The sequence below is a fragment of the Globicephala melas genome, chromosome X (genome assembly GCF_963455315.2).
Source record: "Globicephala melas chromosome X, mGloMel1.2, whole genome shotgun sequence".
In the NCBI taxonomy this organism is placed as follows: domain Eukaryota; kingdom Metazoa; phylum Chordata; class Mammalia; order Artiodactyla; family Delphinidae; genus Globicephala; species Globicephala melas.
The window spans coordinates 34,532,969-34,551,415 of NC_083335.1; the positions used below are offsets into that span (position 1 = coordinate 34,532,969).

General features: G+C 48.1%; 1 protein-coding gene across 2 annotated transcripts in view; it reads left to right on the forward strand.

Annotated features, from left to right (window-relative positions):
- Window positions 1-18,447, forward strand: part of AMMECR1 (AMMECR nuclear protein 1) — a 224,183-nt gene that overhangs the window by 11,241 nt on the left and 194,495 nt on the right. For both annotated transcript variants that reach the window (XM_060292863.2, XM_060292864.2), the window contains exons 2-3: window positions 548-608; window positions 1,115-1,261. In XM_060292863.2, the coding sequence (XP_060148846.1) occupies window positions 1,119-1,261 (143 nt within the window). In that variant the 5' untranslated portion in view covers window positions 548-608; window positions 1,115-1,118. The remainder of the gene's footprint in view (window positions 1-547; window positions 609-1,114; window positions 1,262-18,447) is intronic.

Genomic DNA, 18,447 nt, shown 5'->3' on the forward strand with positions numbered 1-18,447 from the left:
GTAGAGGTGCCTTCTGAGCTGCGTGTCGTAGATAAGAAGATGTCAGCTAGGTGAGGAGGGGGAGGGCGGAGGGCCGGGGCCGGGGCGAGCTGCGTGCAAATGCCCAGAGGTAAGAAAGAGACTGTGGCCTCAGAGAATTGTAAGTGATTCCCTATCACTCGATTCTAGAAGGAGCATAGGAGGAGCAGGGGGAGATAGGACCAAAGAGGCCTTAAACGCCAAGCTAAGGAGTTGGGACTCCATTCTGGAGAACGGTAGTCCTCAGCCTTGATTGAATACTGAAATCATCTGGGGAGCTCTGAAAAAACACTGACGACTAGCTCCCACCCCCAGGGACTTGGATTTAATAAGCCAGTGGGGGAGGCGTTGGAATGTTTAAAAGCTCCCCGGGTTTATTCTAATGAGCAAGCAGAATGGAGAACCGGGGCTCAAATTTGAGCCCTCATCAGAATCCCCCGGAGGGCTTGTCAGACACGAATTGGGAAGGGGGTGCGGTACTCCAAGTTTCTGATTCGGTAGGTCTCTAAGAAGTACCTACTCTTAACAGGTTTTCGGAGATGCTGTTGCTGCTGGCGTCACGACCACACTTTGGGAGCCTCTGGTCTCAGGTATTGTAAAGTCAGTACCACTTCAGTGGAGGAGGGGGTGGGAAATGGTCTGATCTGCAGCATGGAAAGATCGCTGGGGCCACCGTGGGGAGAAGGGTCACCGAGGGGAAGAAGAGAGGTGAGGAACCAGGAAGCTACTGAAGGAATCAAGGCAAGAGAAGACCGCGAGGGAGTCTAAACTAAATAAAGCACTGGCAGGGGCAATGGAGAAAATGGGTCCAATCTGAGGTCCACTTAGGAAGTAGGCTCGGCAGGGCTTAGTGAATGGCTGAATATGGAGGTGAGAAATCAGGATGTGGGAAAGACAACTCTTGGATTTTTGCCTTGGGCAACTGGTGACTCTGATTGTACTGGGCATGCTGGTTACTGTAATCCAAGGCTAAAGGTGTTACCAGACTTGGGGCAGGAGGTTGGGGAGGGGGGCATTTCTGCCCTCAAATCGCACAGCAATAGTCCCAGGGAATTTAACAGGCATCTCTCACTGTCCACTTAACCCCTGCTTTCAGCACCATGAGTCGTCACCTTGACCCTAAGCAACTTGGGATTCTCTTCAAAATACCTGGAAAGGAAAAGCAAGACCGTGATCACCCTGACATGATTGACCAGCCGCCCGAGCCCCAGGTACAGGGCCTGCGCCTCTGCTATTACCCCAGGTGTGTTCCATTCACTTGTTATTTTAATCCGTATAGGGCTGTTGCCTAGAAGGGTTTTTGAAATATTCAGAGGCCACATTTCACACACAGGTAAAGAATTCATAACCTGCTCTTATATAGCCATGGAAACAAATGTAGCTTAAAGGACAGCCTGCAAAGGCATTCATTTGGCGTGGATTTGAAATGTGTAAAAATGAGCAATTTTCCAGTGCATCATCGGTCGTGACTACTTGTTCAGTCTTCTCCGTGGGCAAGTGGAGTGCCAGCAATCAGCACGACCAGGACCATGATGGATGGGATAATTGTCCATTAGAGTACAGATAATTTTTGTACCGTGGGAGGGTTCGACAGCCTACAGACATGATAGATGGAAGATGAGCTAGCTAATGTGATAGGAGTGGCAGCTCCATTTCTGGTAGTAACCGTTCTCTGGCTGAGTCGATGATTAATCAAAGACACTTTCTCATTTGAAACTCTTCGCTCACCGGTGCACAACTCCCGCTTTGGGTTAAATTTAATAGCATCATTATAAACTGCTGTTCAAGAAACTCAGATTACTTTTCCGCAGAAGAAATCATGCCACACTAGAGAGTGCTTTTGTGAGCTCGTGGGCAGGGGCCACGAAGGGGGGTGTGCCTGTGTGTAAACGTTTAACATTGGAATCCTCAATGCTTAGCATAGGGGCCGACACAGGGCACTCAATAAATGTTTGTTAAAGTAAAGTGAAATGAATTAATACGTTTGTCCATTCATTCATCTGTTTATTCCTTTAACAGACATTTATTAAATACAGGAATTAAGAGCTCTGGCCCGGGAACCAGATGCTCCAGGCTTCAAATTCTAGCTCCCACCAGCTGTATGAACTTGAACAAGTTACTTAGCCTCTCTGAGCCTGACGCCTCCTGTGGAAAATGGGGGAAACTATAGCACTTGCTCTCCTAGGGCTGCTCGAGGGTTAAATGAGTCAGTGTCTGTAAGTGTTCAACACAGGGCTTGGCCCATAGTAAATGCTCACTAAAGGGCAACTGTTATATCATTATCATCATTGTTATATATACTATGGCTAGGCCTTTCTCAAGTAACTAGGTCCATATAAGAGGCCCAGAATCTCTTAAGAAATGACAGGGCTCTTGGCCAAAGCTGGCTTTCATTAAAGTGGTTATTTATGGTTTCCAACCCAGAGCCTGACTGCCCTAGGCCTGCCAGTCCTGGCCTGGTGCCCTCCTGTGGCGGCTCAGGCTGTCTCTAGGTGGGGAGTGCTCTCTAGAGAAACCTGAGAAATTGCGGAGCAGGAAGGTGAAGGAGGAAGGTAAGGGCTGGCGGGGATCCAATTTACCATCAACACGCAACCGCTGCCCCGCCCCCAACATTGTTAACTCCCTTGGGTGTCTTTCTGCGCTTTTGTATAGCTCTTCCTGGCAACATTTCTACCTACTAATTGCTATTTCGAATGTTTATCCTCTTGGCTCGGTTGAACAAGACTCTCCTTGATTTTAATTTTAATTTTAAGGCAACAAAGTAGAGAACCCTCGCCTTGGAGTTCAGTCAGGAAGTAAGGGAGGCGATGCAACTTAGCGGCTTGAGATGATCTGGAGATAGAAACGATTGGCCACTGAAGAGCTGTGTGACCTAAGGCATATTGCCTACCGTCTCTGAGCCTCAGCTCCAGAAAAGGGAACGAGAGAATAATGGTTGTTGAGACTAAATGGGGACAACTTAGGACTGTGCCTTTTTTTAATTTAAGTTTTATTTTATATTGGAGTATAGTTGATTTATGCAGATCCTTCTTGTTCCTTATTCTCATGATTAAACTAGCCCAGCCTCTTTCAAGCCTTTTACAGTCCCCCGTTTACACACTCTAGTACACGAATTACAGGTCATGCTCGTTTTTTACATCAGGTAAATGTAATACATTTAAATGTGTGCTTCCCATATCTGTCTACCTGGAAGGTCTTATGAACAACTCGAGATCTGATATGTGCTCAATAACCGTTGGGTGAATGTTGGTAGTTGAGCTAGCAATCAGTAACCTACCCTACTGGTGTATGTCTTCCATCTCCCAGGTGGCATTCCAAGCAGCACAAAAAAGTGGAATGGGTGCACTGGACTCACGTGGTCCTGGGCTTGAACTCTACAACTGGCAGCTAGGTATAAAGCACGTGCCAGTGCTGGGAAAATGATAATAGGACCAGTAACCATAGCAGCAGCGGCAGCAGTAGTAATAGCAGTAGTAATTGTAACGATTAGCAAAATGTGGAGTAGGAAATTTTCCTCAAGGATTCATTTTGTTCTCAAGGGCTGTGAGGGGCCTGAAATACGCTATGTGGAGGAATTATGGTGTCGTTGACTCAGATAAACCTGGGTTTGAATCCCAGCCCCCTATATATGGATTGTGTGATCTTGCATTACGTTCCCTAAGCCTGTCTCCTCATCTGTAAAGATAATGACAGTACCTACCTCACAGCTTTGTGGTGAGGAAGAAATAAGATACGGTATAAAGCATATCATAGTACAGTACCCCACACATAATAACGACTCAAAAAATCGATTTGAATTAGTGAATATGAATTTTCAATAAAATGGCATGAAAGAAACTCCGGACACCTTTGAGCATCTGCATGAGATCTGAAGGAGGAAGAGAGAATTCCCAGTAAGAGCTGGTTAAACACTTAACCAGCTGTCTCTTCCAATGTAATACCTCGTGTTGGAAACAGTGGGAAATTGACATTCTCAGAACAAACCATTCCCAGTGAACGCAGAGAACGAAGCCACTGTTTCACGGCACAATCACCCAGTTGCTGCATCTCAGAGGGTCTCTGAGAATGTGATTAAGTGTTGAAAAGGACAAATTTGACACACACACAGTAGGTCATGTCAGCCCCTCCCCAATGGGGAGAAACAAATGCACCAATAACCAAGGAAGCCAACGCAGCAGAAAACAAGTCAAAGTAGTTGCAACCTGATCAGTGACCTCACCGGACTGACCCTTCACTCTTGGCCCTGGGGTGACCTGCCAGACTGGACAACCTGTCAGGCTGAGCGGTTGACCCCGGCAGGGAAGTCTACTTTCACGATGTCATCACATGTCCTCTCTCCTCTTTATGAGTCGAGGGGACACCGGACATGATGGGGTGGGATCGGCTCCCAGTCTGGGATGCAAAAACTACCTTTTTTCCACTTTGTGCTGTGCCGCCTCTGCCCCCCCGCCATTCTTGTTTGGGCACGCACCACCGAGAATGGCATTCAGGATTCCTGCATTCTCTGACTCTCTTTTAGTGTTTGGATTGGCTGTTTGCCAAGGCAACTGAAGAGCATTTTCAGAAAGGAGGTGAGTTTGGGGAAGATCTCTCGTATCTTCTCCAATATTTTAACTCCCCTGCCAATTAAAGCATTCAGGGACCCCCTTGGAAAGAACATATCAGCACTCCCAGAGCTTCCAAATTAAAATTCCTACAAGACGCCTAACAAGGTGGTCATTTTCAAGGGAAAAGTACCCAGGTACGGTAGCCGCTTTTAAGAAATTTGAGAAGTGACACACAGGTTACATTTCTGTTGTGAAAACCACGCTGTGTTCCTTGTAAGCAACCGTTTGGGTGGCATTGCTGTCACGGGTGTGAAACATCACAATTGGGGGGGGCGGGTAAATATGGCTTGGCCTCTTGTCTTGTATCTGGCCCAGACGTGCGAATTCCTATCAGGAAACTGATTCTTCCCTGCCAGAATTCAATAGGTTAATAGTGAGTGCCACACGGCGACAGGTAAAGGACAACAGAAGGCCGCCAGAGAAGGGAGCTTGGATTTTCTGAGGAGTAGGCGACCTGGCTTGCCAGTCAGGGGAGGGAACAGGCCCTGGTCCGCCAATGTCGGAGGTGCAGGGAACACAACCAGAAGAAGCCTGGACAGGGAAAGTACTATTGGTTGAGCACTTACTCTCTCCCCACCAGGCACTATGCCGGGTTGGGGTAAGTTGTCTCATTTGATCCCAGCAAGAGCCCCATTTTACAGAAAGGGAAACTGCAGCCTTAAGGAAAAGACAGATCAAAGGCAGGAACCTGGAACAGCACAAATACCAAAGCGCCCAGAAGGCACTTGGAATCAGTTGCCAGGAAAAATTCAGCAACCTGAGTTCTTTATAGCCATGGCAATGGGGATTAGGAGATTTGCCTCTAAGCCACTGCGTCTCTTCAGCTGACTCCCTTATTGGACCGCCTGTGCCTGTCACACCTCGAGGTGGCTGGTAAGGGCTGGCGTGGCAAGGACTGGGACCAGAAGAGGGATGGACAGGTGTCTGTAATGGATTCCTTCGAAGAGTACATGAATGGCCACACGCCATAAAACTCCAGCTAGCACACTAGTGGGAGAAGATCAGTGAGCGGCAATAGAAGAATTGGCACATGAAGTTGAGCTCTGTTTATACTTCTATAATCAGTGCTAATCATTTCCTTGTTTGCAACTGAGATGTTCTGCCCTCATTAATACCTGTTGATAAGTGCAAATAGGCTTGAATTTCATTCGCAGAGACCCGCGCTCAAGCATACTGACAACTGCAAGCAAAGCACGGGTCCTACCGAAAATAACACACAATAGAAGTTGCCGCAGAACTCTGATTCATAAATTGTCTAAATAGTCTTCCTCCACAGACAGCATTAGCCCTCATTTGTTCTCCAGCCAAAACTGTCCTTGGCTCTGATCCGCAGGGAACAAATGACACTGTACTGCAACATTCTGCCGCTAGAGTGTACACCTCCACACGCAGGAAAAGCAGGCATCTCTCACCTTCAGCCCGCTGTGCCTACAAGCAGAAAAGTCCAAGTGCGTGAAAAGAGTTAGATCCTGCTTGGTCTTTTGAAGGGCGAGAAAACCTCTGAAAGGTGACAGACATCAGAGCTATCCATTTACACTGGTTGGGCTGTGACACAAAGTCAGAGGGGCTGGATGAGAACCTCAAATAATGACAACAGAGTTGCATTCCCAGCTGTGCGAAATGACCAGCATATCATGATTGCCTTTTCACGCAAATGTCAATGACATAATCCTAACAGGCTTGCAGCTCTCTCACTGGTGTAATAAAACAATGACCCAATTATTCCGGAGGGCTGAAGCAGCAGATGTGATGACTGGGTAGGCTGTGCCGGGCACTGTGTGTGATGGACGGGGCACAGTAGGGCAGCAAACTGTGTGCCGAGGATTTGAAATTTGCCTCCCAAGCCAAAACTTCTACCATTCATCTGGTTGGAAAAAAAAATAAAGCCATTCAGTATGAAAGTTACCACTTGTTCTCATGACGGAGGCCAGTTGGGAAAATGTGGCGCAGCGCTGATTGAAGCAAATTCTGTTTAAAAAACCAGCCGGTTTGTGGGTATTTGTTTATTTATAACTCTCCCCTCCTCCTCCACACCCTGCCTCGTTCTGCAAAGGATTTGAGATGGGATGGGAACACTGAAAGTTTGTTTAAGTCCTAAACAGGTCCAGCTACTTTTTAGATGGACGACAAAACGAAATGCTTAGAATCAAGCGCCTTGCTCTAGAGATGCTGCCTCCGTTTTCCCAGTCAGCGCCGGTCCCCCTTGTATCCCGCAGGGAGAGGGACCTCTTGCATCAGAGCACACCTTGTCGCCAGTGCTACATTTTAATGTAACGCAGGGAAATAAACATGAGCCCATAAGCCCGAGCCTGAGAAAATAAAGGAACATGGATTCACTCCCTCTCTCACGCGTTCACTTACTCAACAAATATTGATTGGTACCTGTTCTGGAACAAGCTCTATTCTAGGCACAGGGGAAGCAAAAATGAAGAAGACAGAGTCCTTGAACTTGAGAAGCTCCCAGTCTAGCGGGAAGGTTAGCCGATCAGGGCTGTGGCAGGGTAGCTTCGCGGCTGCAGGGGGCATGCATGATTCAATTCATGGCCTCAGACTGCCTTGGGTTCAACTTCTGGTTCTGCCTCTCGCTAGCTGCCTGACCTTGGGCACTTTGCTTAACATCTCAGAGCCTCAATTCCCTCATCTGTAAAATGGGGCTAATAATAGAATTGACGTCATTGCATTATTATGAAGATTAAATGAGATAATCTGTGTAGAACACTTAGAACAGCTCCTGGCACATAGTAAGCACCCAGTAAAAAGTTAGCTCTTTATGCTTTCTATTCCTTTTGTTTGACTTTCGTAAGACTGTCTGGTGATGAGACTCCGAGGACTGGTTTCTAAAACAGAACTGTTTTCAACAAACTCCTCCCTTTAGCCTGATTTTTTTTTTTTCATTTCGAATGACACAGTTCTGTCATGATTTTTTCCCTCAGCAAACATATGTCTGGCAAAAACCTCAGGGAGAAAATATTTCCCACATGGTTTTGTTTATGTCGGCCTACTATGTGCCAAGCACCCCTCTCGATGAGAGGAACGCATTGCTGAGTGATAAAGACAAGGTCCCTGTCCTCCTGGAGTTTACATTCCAGTGGGAAAGACAGACTCTAAACAGACACGTAGAAACAAACATAATTACCCAGAGAGGTAAGTGGGATTAAAGAACTATGGCCAATAAAAGGGATATTAGGAGGGAACTAACTGTAAGTGGTCGGAGAAGGCGTATCTCAGGAAGTGACGTTTAAGCTGAGACAGAAAGGTTAAGAAGAAGCCTCCCGTGTCAAAAGCAAGAGCAAAGGCAGTCCGGGTAGGAGGAAGAGCATGCACAAAGGCCCTGGGGCAGGAAAAGACTTTGGGAATGTTGCAGAAATCGAAAGAACAGCGTGGCTGAGACATGCAGCCCCGATAGGGAGGGAAAGCAGACAGGATTATTCTATGCATTTTGAATGAGGACACGGAAAGCCCAGAGAGATTAATGGACTTACCCACAATGCCTTGCACACAGTAGGCGCTCCGTATGTTGTAGAATTGTCAGTCTGCAGGGCGGGGCTGAGGCCCACCGCTTTCCAAACTCGGACTGAGATTACCCACCACAACTAGGAATCAGCTACCCAGGAAGACTGAAACATATAGTCTTTTTCGTTGGTGAGTCATAGGCAACACGCATTAGAGTGTAGGGTCGAGTGGCCCCAGCTGCCGCCTGAGTGTAAGGGGCGGGGGTGGGCTCAGGCCGCGGCTGAAGCTTTTTAGCATGTTTATGATGAGCTGAAAGCACTCACTGCTTAATTTAAAATACCGCTCACACATACACATACAATTCAGCAGCTGAGGGAGCTGCCAGGAATTGAGGCTAAGTGTAGAAAATTGGAGGATCAGGAATATCGGGTACCCGGTCCTGTTTCCCAGCTCGCACGGGCTGTCTCTGACCCCGTGCAGTCCCATCTTCCCTAGTAAACTCCTGGAGGTCAAGACGCGGGTGGGGGCAGCAGCGGTTTGGGGAAGGGAGGCCTCCGCAGAGCTCTTCGTGCCAGCGACACTAGTAGTAGTTCTACCTGGTCTCGAGCTTGCCAGTTTTCCTCTCCATCCATGCCTATTAAAATACCCCCTCAAAGCCCAAACCCACTGTCCTGGTGAAGCCTCCCTGTGCGGCACCCCCCCAGGCCCCCTCACTTTCGTTTTCCTGGAAATCTGACAGTTGGGAAAACTCATGTGGCCCCGAGCACAAGTTGCCTGAGCTGGCTGTTGCTTTTTCTAGTGTGCGTATCTCGTCTCTCCAACCACACGGGGGCCCTCGGTGCACATTTGAGGAAGCGTGTTGCTTCCTTCTGTCTTCCTCCCGGCTCTCAGCACAGGAGTATGTACACAGTGAGAGTCCCCAGTGCCTTGGCTCCTGGGTTACATGACAGTATCGTTCAAAAAGCCTTTTGGGTGGAAGAGCTGCTCTTGATTTAAAAACAAGAACTTCAACTTGACAAAATGTGAAAACACCCTCAGGGGTATCCAGTTTCCTTCCCATTGCTCCCCTACACCCAGGGTACCCTGCCCACAAACTGGACGAGCCTGTAGCCTTCGCGATCAAAATGCCCCACAATCCATCTCTTTGTTCATAATATCCCTTCTGACCGGGAGGCGCTCTCTCCCAACCCTACCTATCCGAAGCCCGACTCACCCTTCAAGGTCAAATCCGAATGCCATCTCTGCCATGAAACCTTCCCAGGCACAATTCCTTGCCTTGTCCCTGAAGTCTCATGGCACCCTGTGTCTACCTCTCGTGGGCTATAGGCTGGTGAGTTGGAATAACCTAGGTTCCAAGCTCAACTCCATCACTTCCCTAAGCAACCTCAGTTTTCTTTTCTGGAAAAGGGGATAACAACCTGCCTCAATGGGATATTGGAAGGTGCCAATCAAATAATGATATCCTCAGCCCACTCAGCCCAAGACTCGGTCTAGGGAGCTTAGTGAGGGTTACTTATCATCATCATCTTCATCATCTCTGGGAAGCAGTGTGAAGTCAAGGTTAAGAGTGTGTGAGCTTGGGAACCAGACACATCTAGCTTCCAGGCCTGGTCCCGTCACTTCCTAACCATGAGACCTTGGGCCGGTCACTTCCTGTCTGAGGCCCAGTTCCCTTACGTGTGAAATGAAGTAATCAGTTTCCCTGCCCCGTCACAGAACCTGTTGGGAAGGTTCAAAGACATACCGTACGCAAGGTATACCGCTCAGCACAGGATCCGTAGCACAAAAATTGCTCATTCAGGTCTACGCTCCGCTACAACCTATAAAACTCCTTTAAGGGCACAGACAGTATTTGACTTATCTTTGCATCTCTCCCTGCCTAGCCTAGCCCAGAACCTCTGCAGCTGGCAGGCCCACAATAAATCATTGTTGAATTGAATTGAAAACCCAAACCAGATGTGCCTCCTTCCCTGTCAAATGAAGCTTTCAAGCTGGTGGGTTGGGCCTGCTGCCCCTTCGACTCCCCTCCCTCACAGCTGAGCTGCCGCCATTGTCTCGCAGGGCTCTGGGGACTGAAGCCCGGTGGCGGGAGGGATGGGAAGTGGAGAGAGCCAGGCGGGATAAGCCAGGTAGAGAAAGAGAACGCTGTCTGCTCCTGGTGACTCAGAGCAAACTGCCTTGGAAGGGTGCTCTCCAGAAGTCTCTGCTGAACGAAAAGAGGTGGGTTGGATTCCCGAAGTGACACATCGAAAGCCCCTCAACCCATCCGGGGCCTAACTATTGAGGAAACCCACCGCTTCCCTCCAAACAGCGAAAAATGGACAGAAGTGAAGGTGTCAGGAGAAAGCTCCCTTCCCCTTTAGCAGACCTGGTGAAACTGAGGTTCAGAGAGGTTCGGCTCCGAAATCATGAGAGTGGGCTTCAGAACAGAGTTCAGCTGGTGCCACAGAAAAACTCTAACCACTGAGATACCTTGCCTCTAGGTGATTCTTGTTCCAGGACAGAGGTATGTATTGACTGCCCCACTGCCTCAAGACCCCTGGGAAGAAAACACAGAGCTTTACTGGGGAAAAATACTGCCAGAAATACAAATCTGTTTTAAAACTACAAAAAGAGGCCCATGTCTTCAGCGTTTCTGAGCCAGAACTGTGTAGACAGGGCACAGGGAGCAGCATGCTGTCCACAGGTCAAGGTGAAGAGCCACGCACCGGAACATGGCTGCCCGGACTGTAAGTCTCGATCTGTCACATACTAGCCTGTCTGACCCCAGGCAAGTGACTTAACTTCCTGGTGCCTCTGTTTTCTCATCTGTTCCAAGGTGCCAGTAATAGCACCTCCTCAGAGAATTGTCTACGAGAATCAAATGAGCTAATGTGGGGCTTCCCTGGTGGCGCAGTGGTTGAGAGTCCGCCTGCCGATGCAGGGGACGCGAGTTTGTGCCCCGGTCCAGGAAGGTCCCACATGCCGCGGAGCGGATGGGCCCGTGAGCCGTGGCCGCTGGGCCTGCGCATGCGGAGCCTGTGCTCTGCAACGGGAGAGGCCACAGCAGTGAGAGGCCTGCGTACCGCCAAAAAAAAAAAAAAAAAAAAAATGAGCTAATGTTTGTAAAGTACTTACCATGCCTGGTGCGTGGAAACACTGTAGGACTATTTGTTAAATAAAAATAAATACATACCTCTTTCTCTCTGGAGCAAGACCAGCCTAGAGGCAGGGTGGTCAAGTGGTTAGACCTTGCCTGCAGAGCTAGCTGAACCCGGCTTCCAAGCCCAGTCTCATGACTTCAGAGCCGAATCTCCTTGAACCTTCAGTGTCACCGTCTTTAAAGTGAACTGCCAGGGGATCCTGAGTCCCTAGCCCAAAGGCCGTTTCGAGTTTTAAATGAGATAGCTCCAGAGTCCTGAACACAGCGCCTGACCCAGCGGAGTGAGTAAGCACCCAACAAAGGCAGAGTACTCATCATCTGAATCTTGGAGAATGCTGCTTCCCAATTTTTTTTTTTTTTTTTTTTTTTTTTTGCCTCTTCTGGGTTAAGTTAACACACGATATGTAGTTTTGGAAATCCTGCCGCAGTAAAGGAACAATTTCATCGTTTTGCCAGTGAAATTCCTAAACATTTTATTCAAGAGCCAGAAAAGGGAAACATTTTTGGTCATTTCCAAACCACGCGAACATGGGCAATCCATTTCCCCAGTCAGTAAACCTGACCCCCCTCCCCCCCTCCCCCAAAGTTGCAGAAGTCACTTACTTTGCAGGACAAAAAAATCCGAAGGAATGAGTATTTTACTGCAAACAAAAGCCATCTTTGTTTGCTGCCCAGCTTTGGGAGAAAAAATACCTCAACCCAGGAGCTTGGAAAATTCTTGAAAGTTCTCATTTTATTCCAGCAAATCCAACCGAACTGGCAAGACTCCTGGCCATGTGAACCTGAATCAGAATGAGTCGCCTCTACCCACCACCCTCTTCACAGCACCCAGAACCCAACAGGGTACACTGGGCGTCAATACACATTGGTTGTCGACTCCTCCATGGGAGCCCCAGATTCCACTGCTACAATGTCTGCTACGTTGCCAAAACCCTCGGAAAGCAGCACTAAAGAACATTTTGAAAACAGGAAAAAAAAAAGCATCCATCAACTCACCACTCTAACACAACTCTTAATTTTGTGTGGAAAGTTCTCTTCCAGTCTTTATCCACGTGCAGACATATTTTTACAGCACTGTAGTCATAGGGAAAAACTGCGGCAGCTTCAGCCAAGAACCAGATACCATACAGCTCATGTCACTAAACTTTCCAAGTGAGGGCTTTTTCTTCCCTCATTCACTCCATTCATTCAGTCAGTCAGCCATTCGACAAACATGGATTGAGCCAGGCTGTGGTGCTACGCCCTGGGGAGTGCGGAGATGGAGATGACTAAGTCACAGTCCCCGCCCTCAAGCAGCTCCCAGTTTAGCCGGAGAAACAGACTAGTCAGCAGGAAATTAGAGCGCACTGTGATCAATGCATAATTGCTCTGAAGGCACAGAAGAGAAGCATTAAAGGTGGGCGGGAAGGGGAGGGGGAGCGGAGGACGGGGGAGACCAGGCAGAGCATACACAAAGACATGAAGTTAGGAGAACACAAGGTGTCATCAGGTAGCAAAAAAAGAGCTGAGAATGGCTGGATCCTAGGCAGATGGCAGTGGACTCGGCGAGGAAAGAAGCAGGGGGGCAAATCATGAAGATGAAAGGTTTCAGTTTCATTTTGAAGACTGGGGAGGGGGGAGCTTCGGAAAGATTGAGTTTAAGCAGGGTAGTAGCACAATCAGATACACATTTGAGGAAGACTGTCCCAGCAACAGAATGGAGGGTAGATGGGAGGATACGAGATAGGGAACCGGGGGACCGTTTAGCAGGCTGTCACGGTCATTGATCAAGATAAAGAGGGTCTAAAGGATTGAGATGGCTTCTCCTCTTACACGCTGTGTCATCTTAGTAGGTAACTTAACCTCTCTGTGCCTTAGTCTCTTCTGTAAAGCAAGGATAACAACAGCTCCCTTGTGGAGCTGCTGGGAGGGCTAGATGAGATGCTGCATGCAAAGCGCCTGGCACAGTGGCTGGTACCCAGAAGACACTCAAGACACGTTACTTCCCCTTCCCCTCATTCCCTTGTCTTCCACCTCACCCTTCCTTAAAGGCTGGCACGGTATGGAGCATGGAAGTGGCCGAGGCAGGATTCTAACCCAGACAGTCTGACTCCAGAGGGCAGTGGAGAAAGTTTGAAAGTGCTGTTGTCAGGACAGTTACTTAGAAGGATTGTTTAGCCGAGTCGAGGGCCCAGCTGAGGTTGGAAACTATGACTTTTGAGTGGGACTAATCAACAAAGTGATGGGATTTCCTCCAGCAGTGTTCCTCCATCTGGGTGTAAGCACAGAGGAGGAGGCTGTCAGTTAAACTTATCCAGGCTTGGGTTTTTGCCTAGTGAATGTGTCAGAAAGACACAGGGCAAGGGAGTTCAGGATATAGGCAAGATCCTGAAGTCTACATTCCAGGACTTAGGCAAACAGACCTGGCTTCAAATCTCATCTCTGTCCTGTACTAGCTGTGGGATTTTGGGTAAGTCACTCAACCTCTCTGAGCCCCAGTCACCTCATTTTTTTAACAAAAAACAAAAAACAGTCCCTGTCTCATAAAGTCATTGTGAGAATTACATGAGGTTATTGAAATGATGTTGTGAGATGCCTAGTATGTGCCTGGCACGTACATATTCATTATTATTTTTATCATCATCGTCATCATTTTCAAGTGATGGAGAGGGAAGGAAGGAAGGCAGGAAGGGCTGACGGGGTGGACGAATGAAGGGGCTCAAGAGCCTGGAGATCCTCTTGAGGCAAAAGGATGAGCTTTGAGGTCAGTGGGCAGGTGTGGATGGTGGGGTGTTCTGAGATGGACCGATGATGAAGCATGGTATGGCTAAAATGGGGGTGTGTCCTGCACATGGATCATGGATGTCAACTCACCCAGGATGATATCAGGACTTGGGGTGGAGAAGAAGACAGTGAGCCAGATGTCGAACTCTTCCTTGAATGGGTAAGGGGGACGGGGTGGCTAAAAAGAAGAGTCGATGAGGAGAGGAGAGGAGAGGAGAGAAGAGGGTGCTGTAGCCAGATGGCATCAGAAGGAGGAGTTCTTGGCTGAAGGCGGAGGAGTAACGATCTGGACGCAAACAGGGGAAGCTAGAGCACAGACCCCACCTCCCAGCCCTAGGGTGTCTGTGGTGTTGGAGTGCGAGCAGTGTCCACCAGAGGGCGCTGCAGGCAAAGCCGTGAGCTCCTCCGCGGAGACTCAGGTTTCAGCGTTTGCAGGCGCAGAGGTAGAGAACAGTGTTCTGTGAAGCTTATTTAGAGTGTAGGGAGAGTTGTTTTCCGTGGGGTGGGCTTTCCAGAGGGTACAGAGAATAGTGGGAGAGGGCAGTAGTAGGAAGATGGAGGAGTCAGGGGTGGTGTGGAACGGGAGCACAGGGCAGAATGGGGACGGTGCGGGAGAGGACAGATGATGGGCAGGGAGGCTCACGTTTGGGCTGTAGCCAAGGACTGGGGGATGTGAGGCTTGGTGGGATTAACTGTCCTCAGACTTCCAAATGAAGCTTTTTTTCCTTTACATCTTTTGTTTATTATAAAAGTAACACATGCTTATTTCAGACAACTCTAATCATTACCGAAGTGAAAATCCACCTTCCCCGTCCCTTTCCCCAGAGGTAACCACTGTTAACAATCTGTCTATCCTTCCAGACTGTTTGCCTATGAATAACATATAATATCCTTAATGAAAATCAGATCCTATTATACTAATTTTTCTGCAGCTTGTTTTTATCACAATATTATATTGGAGACATCAATCAGTATATAAATTACATCAGTATATAAAGATGTAGCTATGCATATCAGTACATATAGATCTAACTTGTCCTTACTTACGGCTACATTGTCACTGTCATCATTACAGCACTAGTAGGGATAGTACTAGGCGGCAATTATTGAGAGCCCTGTGCCAGGTACTATTTAGGTATTTCACACGCCATAGGGATTCTCTCATGTACTCTTCACAACTTTAAGAAGGAGGCAGCAGTACTATTATTCTTCCCATTTTATAGATGAGACCACTGAGGCACAGAGAGGTTTAGGAACTTGGGCAAGGTTACACAGCTCACAAGGGCTACAGGAGGAAATCAAACCTAGGCGGTCTGACCACAGAGCCCAAATTCTTAATAATTAGCATAATGAAGCTTAGTCTGCCATTATTTGGACATGCTATAGATTATTTATAAGTTATAAATTATGACACCAGTTCTCCACTGAGGTCATTTAGGTTATTTCCAAATTTTTGCTATTTACAAATAATGTTTAAATGAAGATCCTTTATACGTGGAGCATTTCAAAAGGCTAAACTCCTAAAAGAATACTTGCTGGGTCAAATAATATTTCAAGTTGCTCTCCAGAAGTTGTGCTAATTTAGACGCGTGCCAAGAATCAGTACGTCTACCCGTCTCACCATATCCTCACAAACGCTGGGTTTTAGCACCCTTTTAAACTTCTGCCAATCTGAAAAGTGAAAAACAACATCTTAAGCCTCTCAATGCTGTTTTAATTTGCATTATGACTACTTAATTATTACTGAGGTTGTGAACCTTTTTATATGGCCTAAACACTTTGTGTCTCCTCTGTGGATTGCCTGTTCATTATTTTTTGACCGTTTTTCTAGTGGACTGTTCATCATGTTCTCACTGATCTATAGAAGCTCCCTCATTCATTCTTTCAATGAGTATTTATTGAGCACCTACTGTGTGCCAGACACCAGCACTAGGAATACAGTGGTGAATACGAGAAGCCTCAGCCTTCTTGAAGCAAACATGCAGGTAGAGGAAAAGGATAATAAGCAAATCATTAAATAATGTAATTGCAGATAATGGTGAGTGCTATAAAGAAAATAGTGCACATCCCATAATGGAGCTCTTGAAATATTATGAATAATAAACCTCTGTCTGCCTTTGACTTTATCCGGGTTTGTCCTTTGTCTTTCAACTTTGCGTGAGATCTCTTTTGCTATAGTGAAGGTGTTCAGCTTTTTTCCCAGGCAAATCTGTCATTCTTTTTCCTTATAGCTCCTAGGGTTTTTTGTTTCTTTGCAAATACTTCCATTCTTTCAGCGGTTTCTCTTTTGAAAATCGAAATCTTTGACTAAGCTGAGATCTATTGGGGAATAAGGAGTGAGGTAGAGATGCAGCTTCATTTTGTCCGGTGGCAGGCCACTTGTCACAGTAAGTGGCACCACGGATTAAACGGTGTGTCCTTTTCCCCAGAGATGGTCAAGCAAGGCCCACAGAAAGGAAGAGCCTTGCTCAGGGTCACACAGCAAATTAGTGGTGGCAGAAGTGAGCAGACTGTAAGGTCCCAGGGGTGGCTGACTCCCATGGCCGCAATATGGGACTGAGCTCGCCACAGCTCCATCCATCAGCGCACTTGAACGGCCCTCCCTGACCCGCGCCAGGATTCACTGTCTGCGGCCACAGCGCTTTCCCTTTCCAATAAACCCTCTGACCCCTGGCTCAGAGATAGGAGTGCAGCGGCCCACGGCAGCTCTGCTACTTATAAATACCTGCTGATCTGTGCTAAGCTACCTGACATTGAGGCAGTTTGGGCTGCAGAGGGCTGGGGGCAGAGGGCAGACAGATTTGCTGTTGAGGAATCAAACTGGGAAGTGTCTATTCTAAATAAAGAGATCTGGCTGTGTTTTCACTCAGTGGCTGACGGAGCAGCTGCCGTCCCGGGAGCCTTCCAGGGGGACCGCCTCGAATTAGGCCAAAGTGATAAGCTGTTTCGGAGACTTCTGGGCCTTGTTCTGAGGCCCCAGCTAGAACCATCCTAGAATCTAAAAGGTTATCTTCAAAAGACAAGGGCCTACACCACCTCCACTGCAGCTTGGCCTAGTATTCCATTTCACGTGGCGTCTCCTATACAGGGTTTCCCCCTCCGTCCACATTTCCCGGGGCTGTGGACATTGTCACACCCCCGGGAGAAAGGAGTGCAAGAAGGGGTCTCCCGGGGGGGAAAAAAAGTGAAGTGGGAGTTACAGCCTTCAGGCTACGTGAGGCGACATTAAAAAAAAAAGAAAAACACTCCTATTTTCCCTCAGTTACCAGGAGATTTTTTCGGTCAAAGTGTTCGAACATAATAGGTGGATAATTGCCTCCATTATTTCCCTTGGCTTTCTGTGGATAGACATAGCCGAACATACTGACAAGTTCTTATCGTCCTACTAACCTTGGTGGGTATTTTGTTGCTTCTCTCCTAAACCCAGCAGTAAATTTACTGCTTGTGATAAGGTAAAACAACCTCGTGGCATCCCATCTGCCCCCTACCTACAGGCAAAGTGGGCAGCCAGCCTCTGCGGTGAGATATAAGGTCGTTATTCCCGCGCCGAGGATCTCTTCAACCAGTCATAACGATGTCAGATATTCCCACCACCAACACGGTGGGAAGGGACCCGAGTTCCAGCTCCAACTCTGCCATGACTTGCTGTGTGACCTGGGGCAAGTCACTGCCCCTCTCTGGGACTCGGGTAGCTTCCAGTAAAATGAGAAGGTCAGTCTGAGTGGACTCCCTAAGCAAGTTCCTCGTCAAAATCACCAGTGGTACTAATTGATATGCAGATTTCAAGCCCCAATTCAGACTTACTGAATCACACTGAATGTTAGGGGCCACTGCATCTGTATGTCCACAGGACCCCCAGTGATGCCACTGTGCAGGCAGGTTTGCGATCCAGTGAACCAGATGACCTCAAGGCCGCTTCTGCCTCTGACGTTAGGTGGTTTGATACCTCCCTCGGCATTTCTATATTTTATCTCTAAGAGGGGTGCTCCCCTTTACCACCCCCAACCCTATGCAAAGGGGGGGCCCACTCTCTCATCAGGAGCCCTGAAGGCTTCCACCATTCCCTTGTCAGACATTGAATAGTCCTTTGAGGACAGGACCCAGGAGGAAGGGGTACACACATTAGTGTTGGGGAACGGGGCCAGGAGAGAGAAAAGCAACAGTAGCAACAACAGAAAAATGGGGGACTAGATCTGCCTGAAGGTCAAGGCAGCCCGAGACCCCGCTAAGGACAGAGAGGACACTGATGTATTATAGGGGCCGCACTTGAGGCTTATGTTCCCTGGGGTCATCTCTGCCGCAGCCCAGGTAACACAGCGCAGAGGGGTGCAGCCACACTGGGGAACAGCCTGCTTTTAGCTGGCGAGGTCTTATGTTTCCTGAGGTTGGTACCAGTAAGCAAGGGCGTGAACCCATCTCTCTCCACCACTGGGACCATCTGACCTCAGTCCCTGGGCCCAAGCA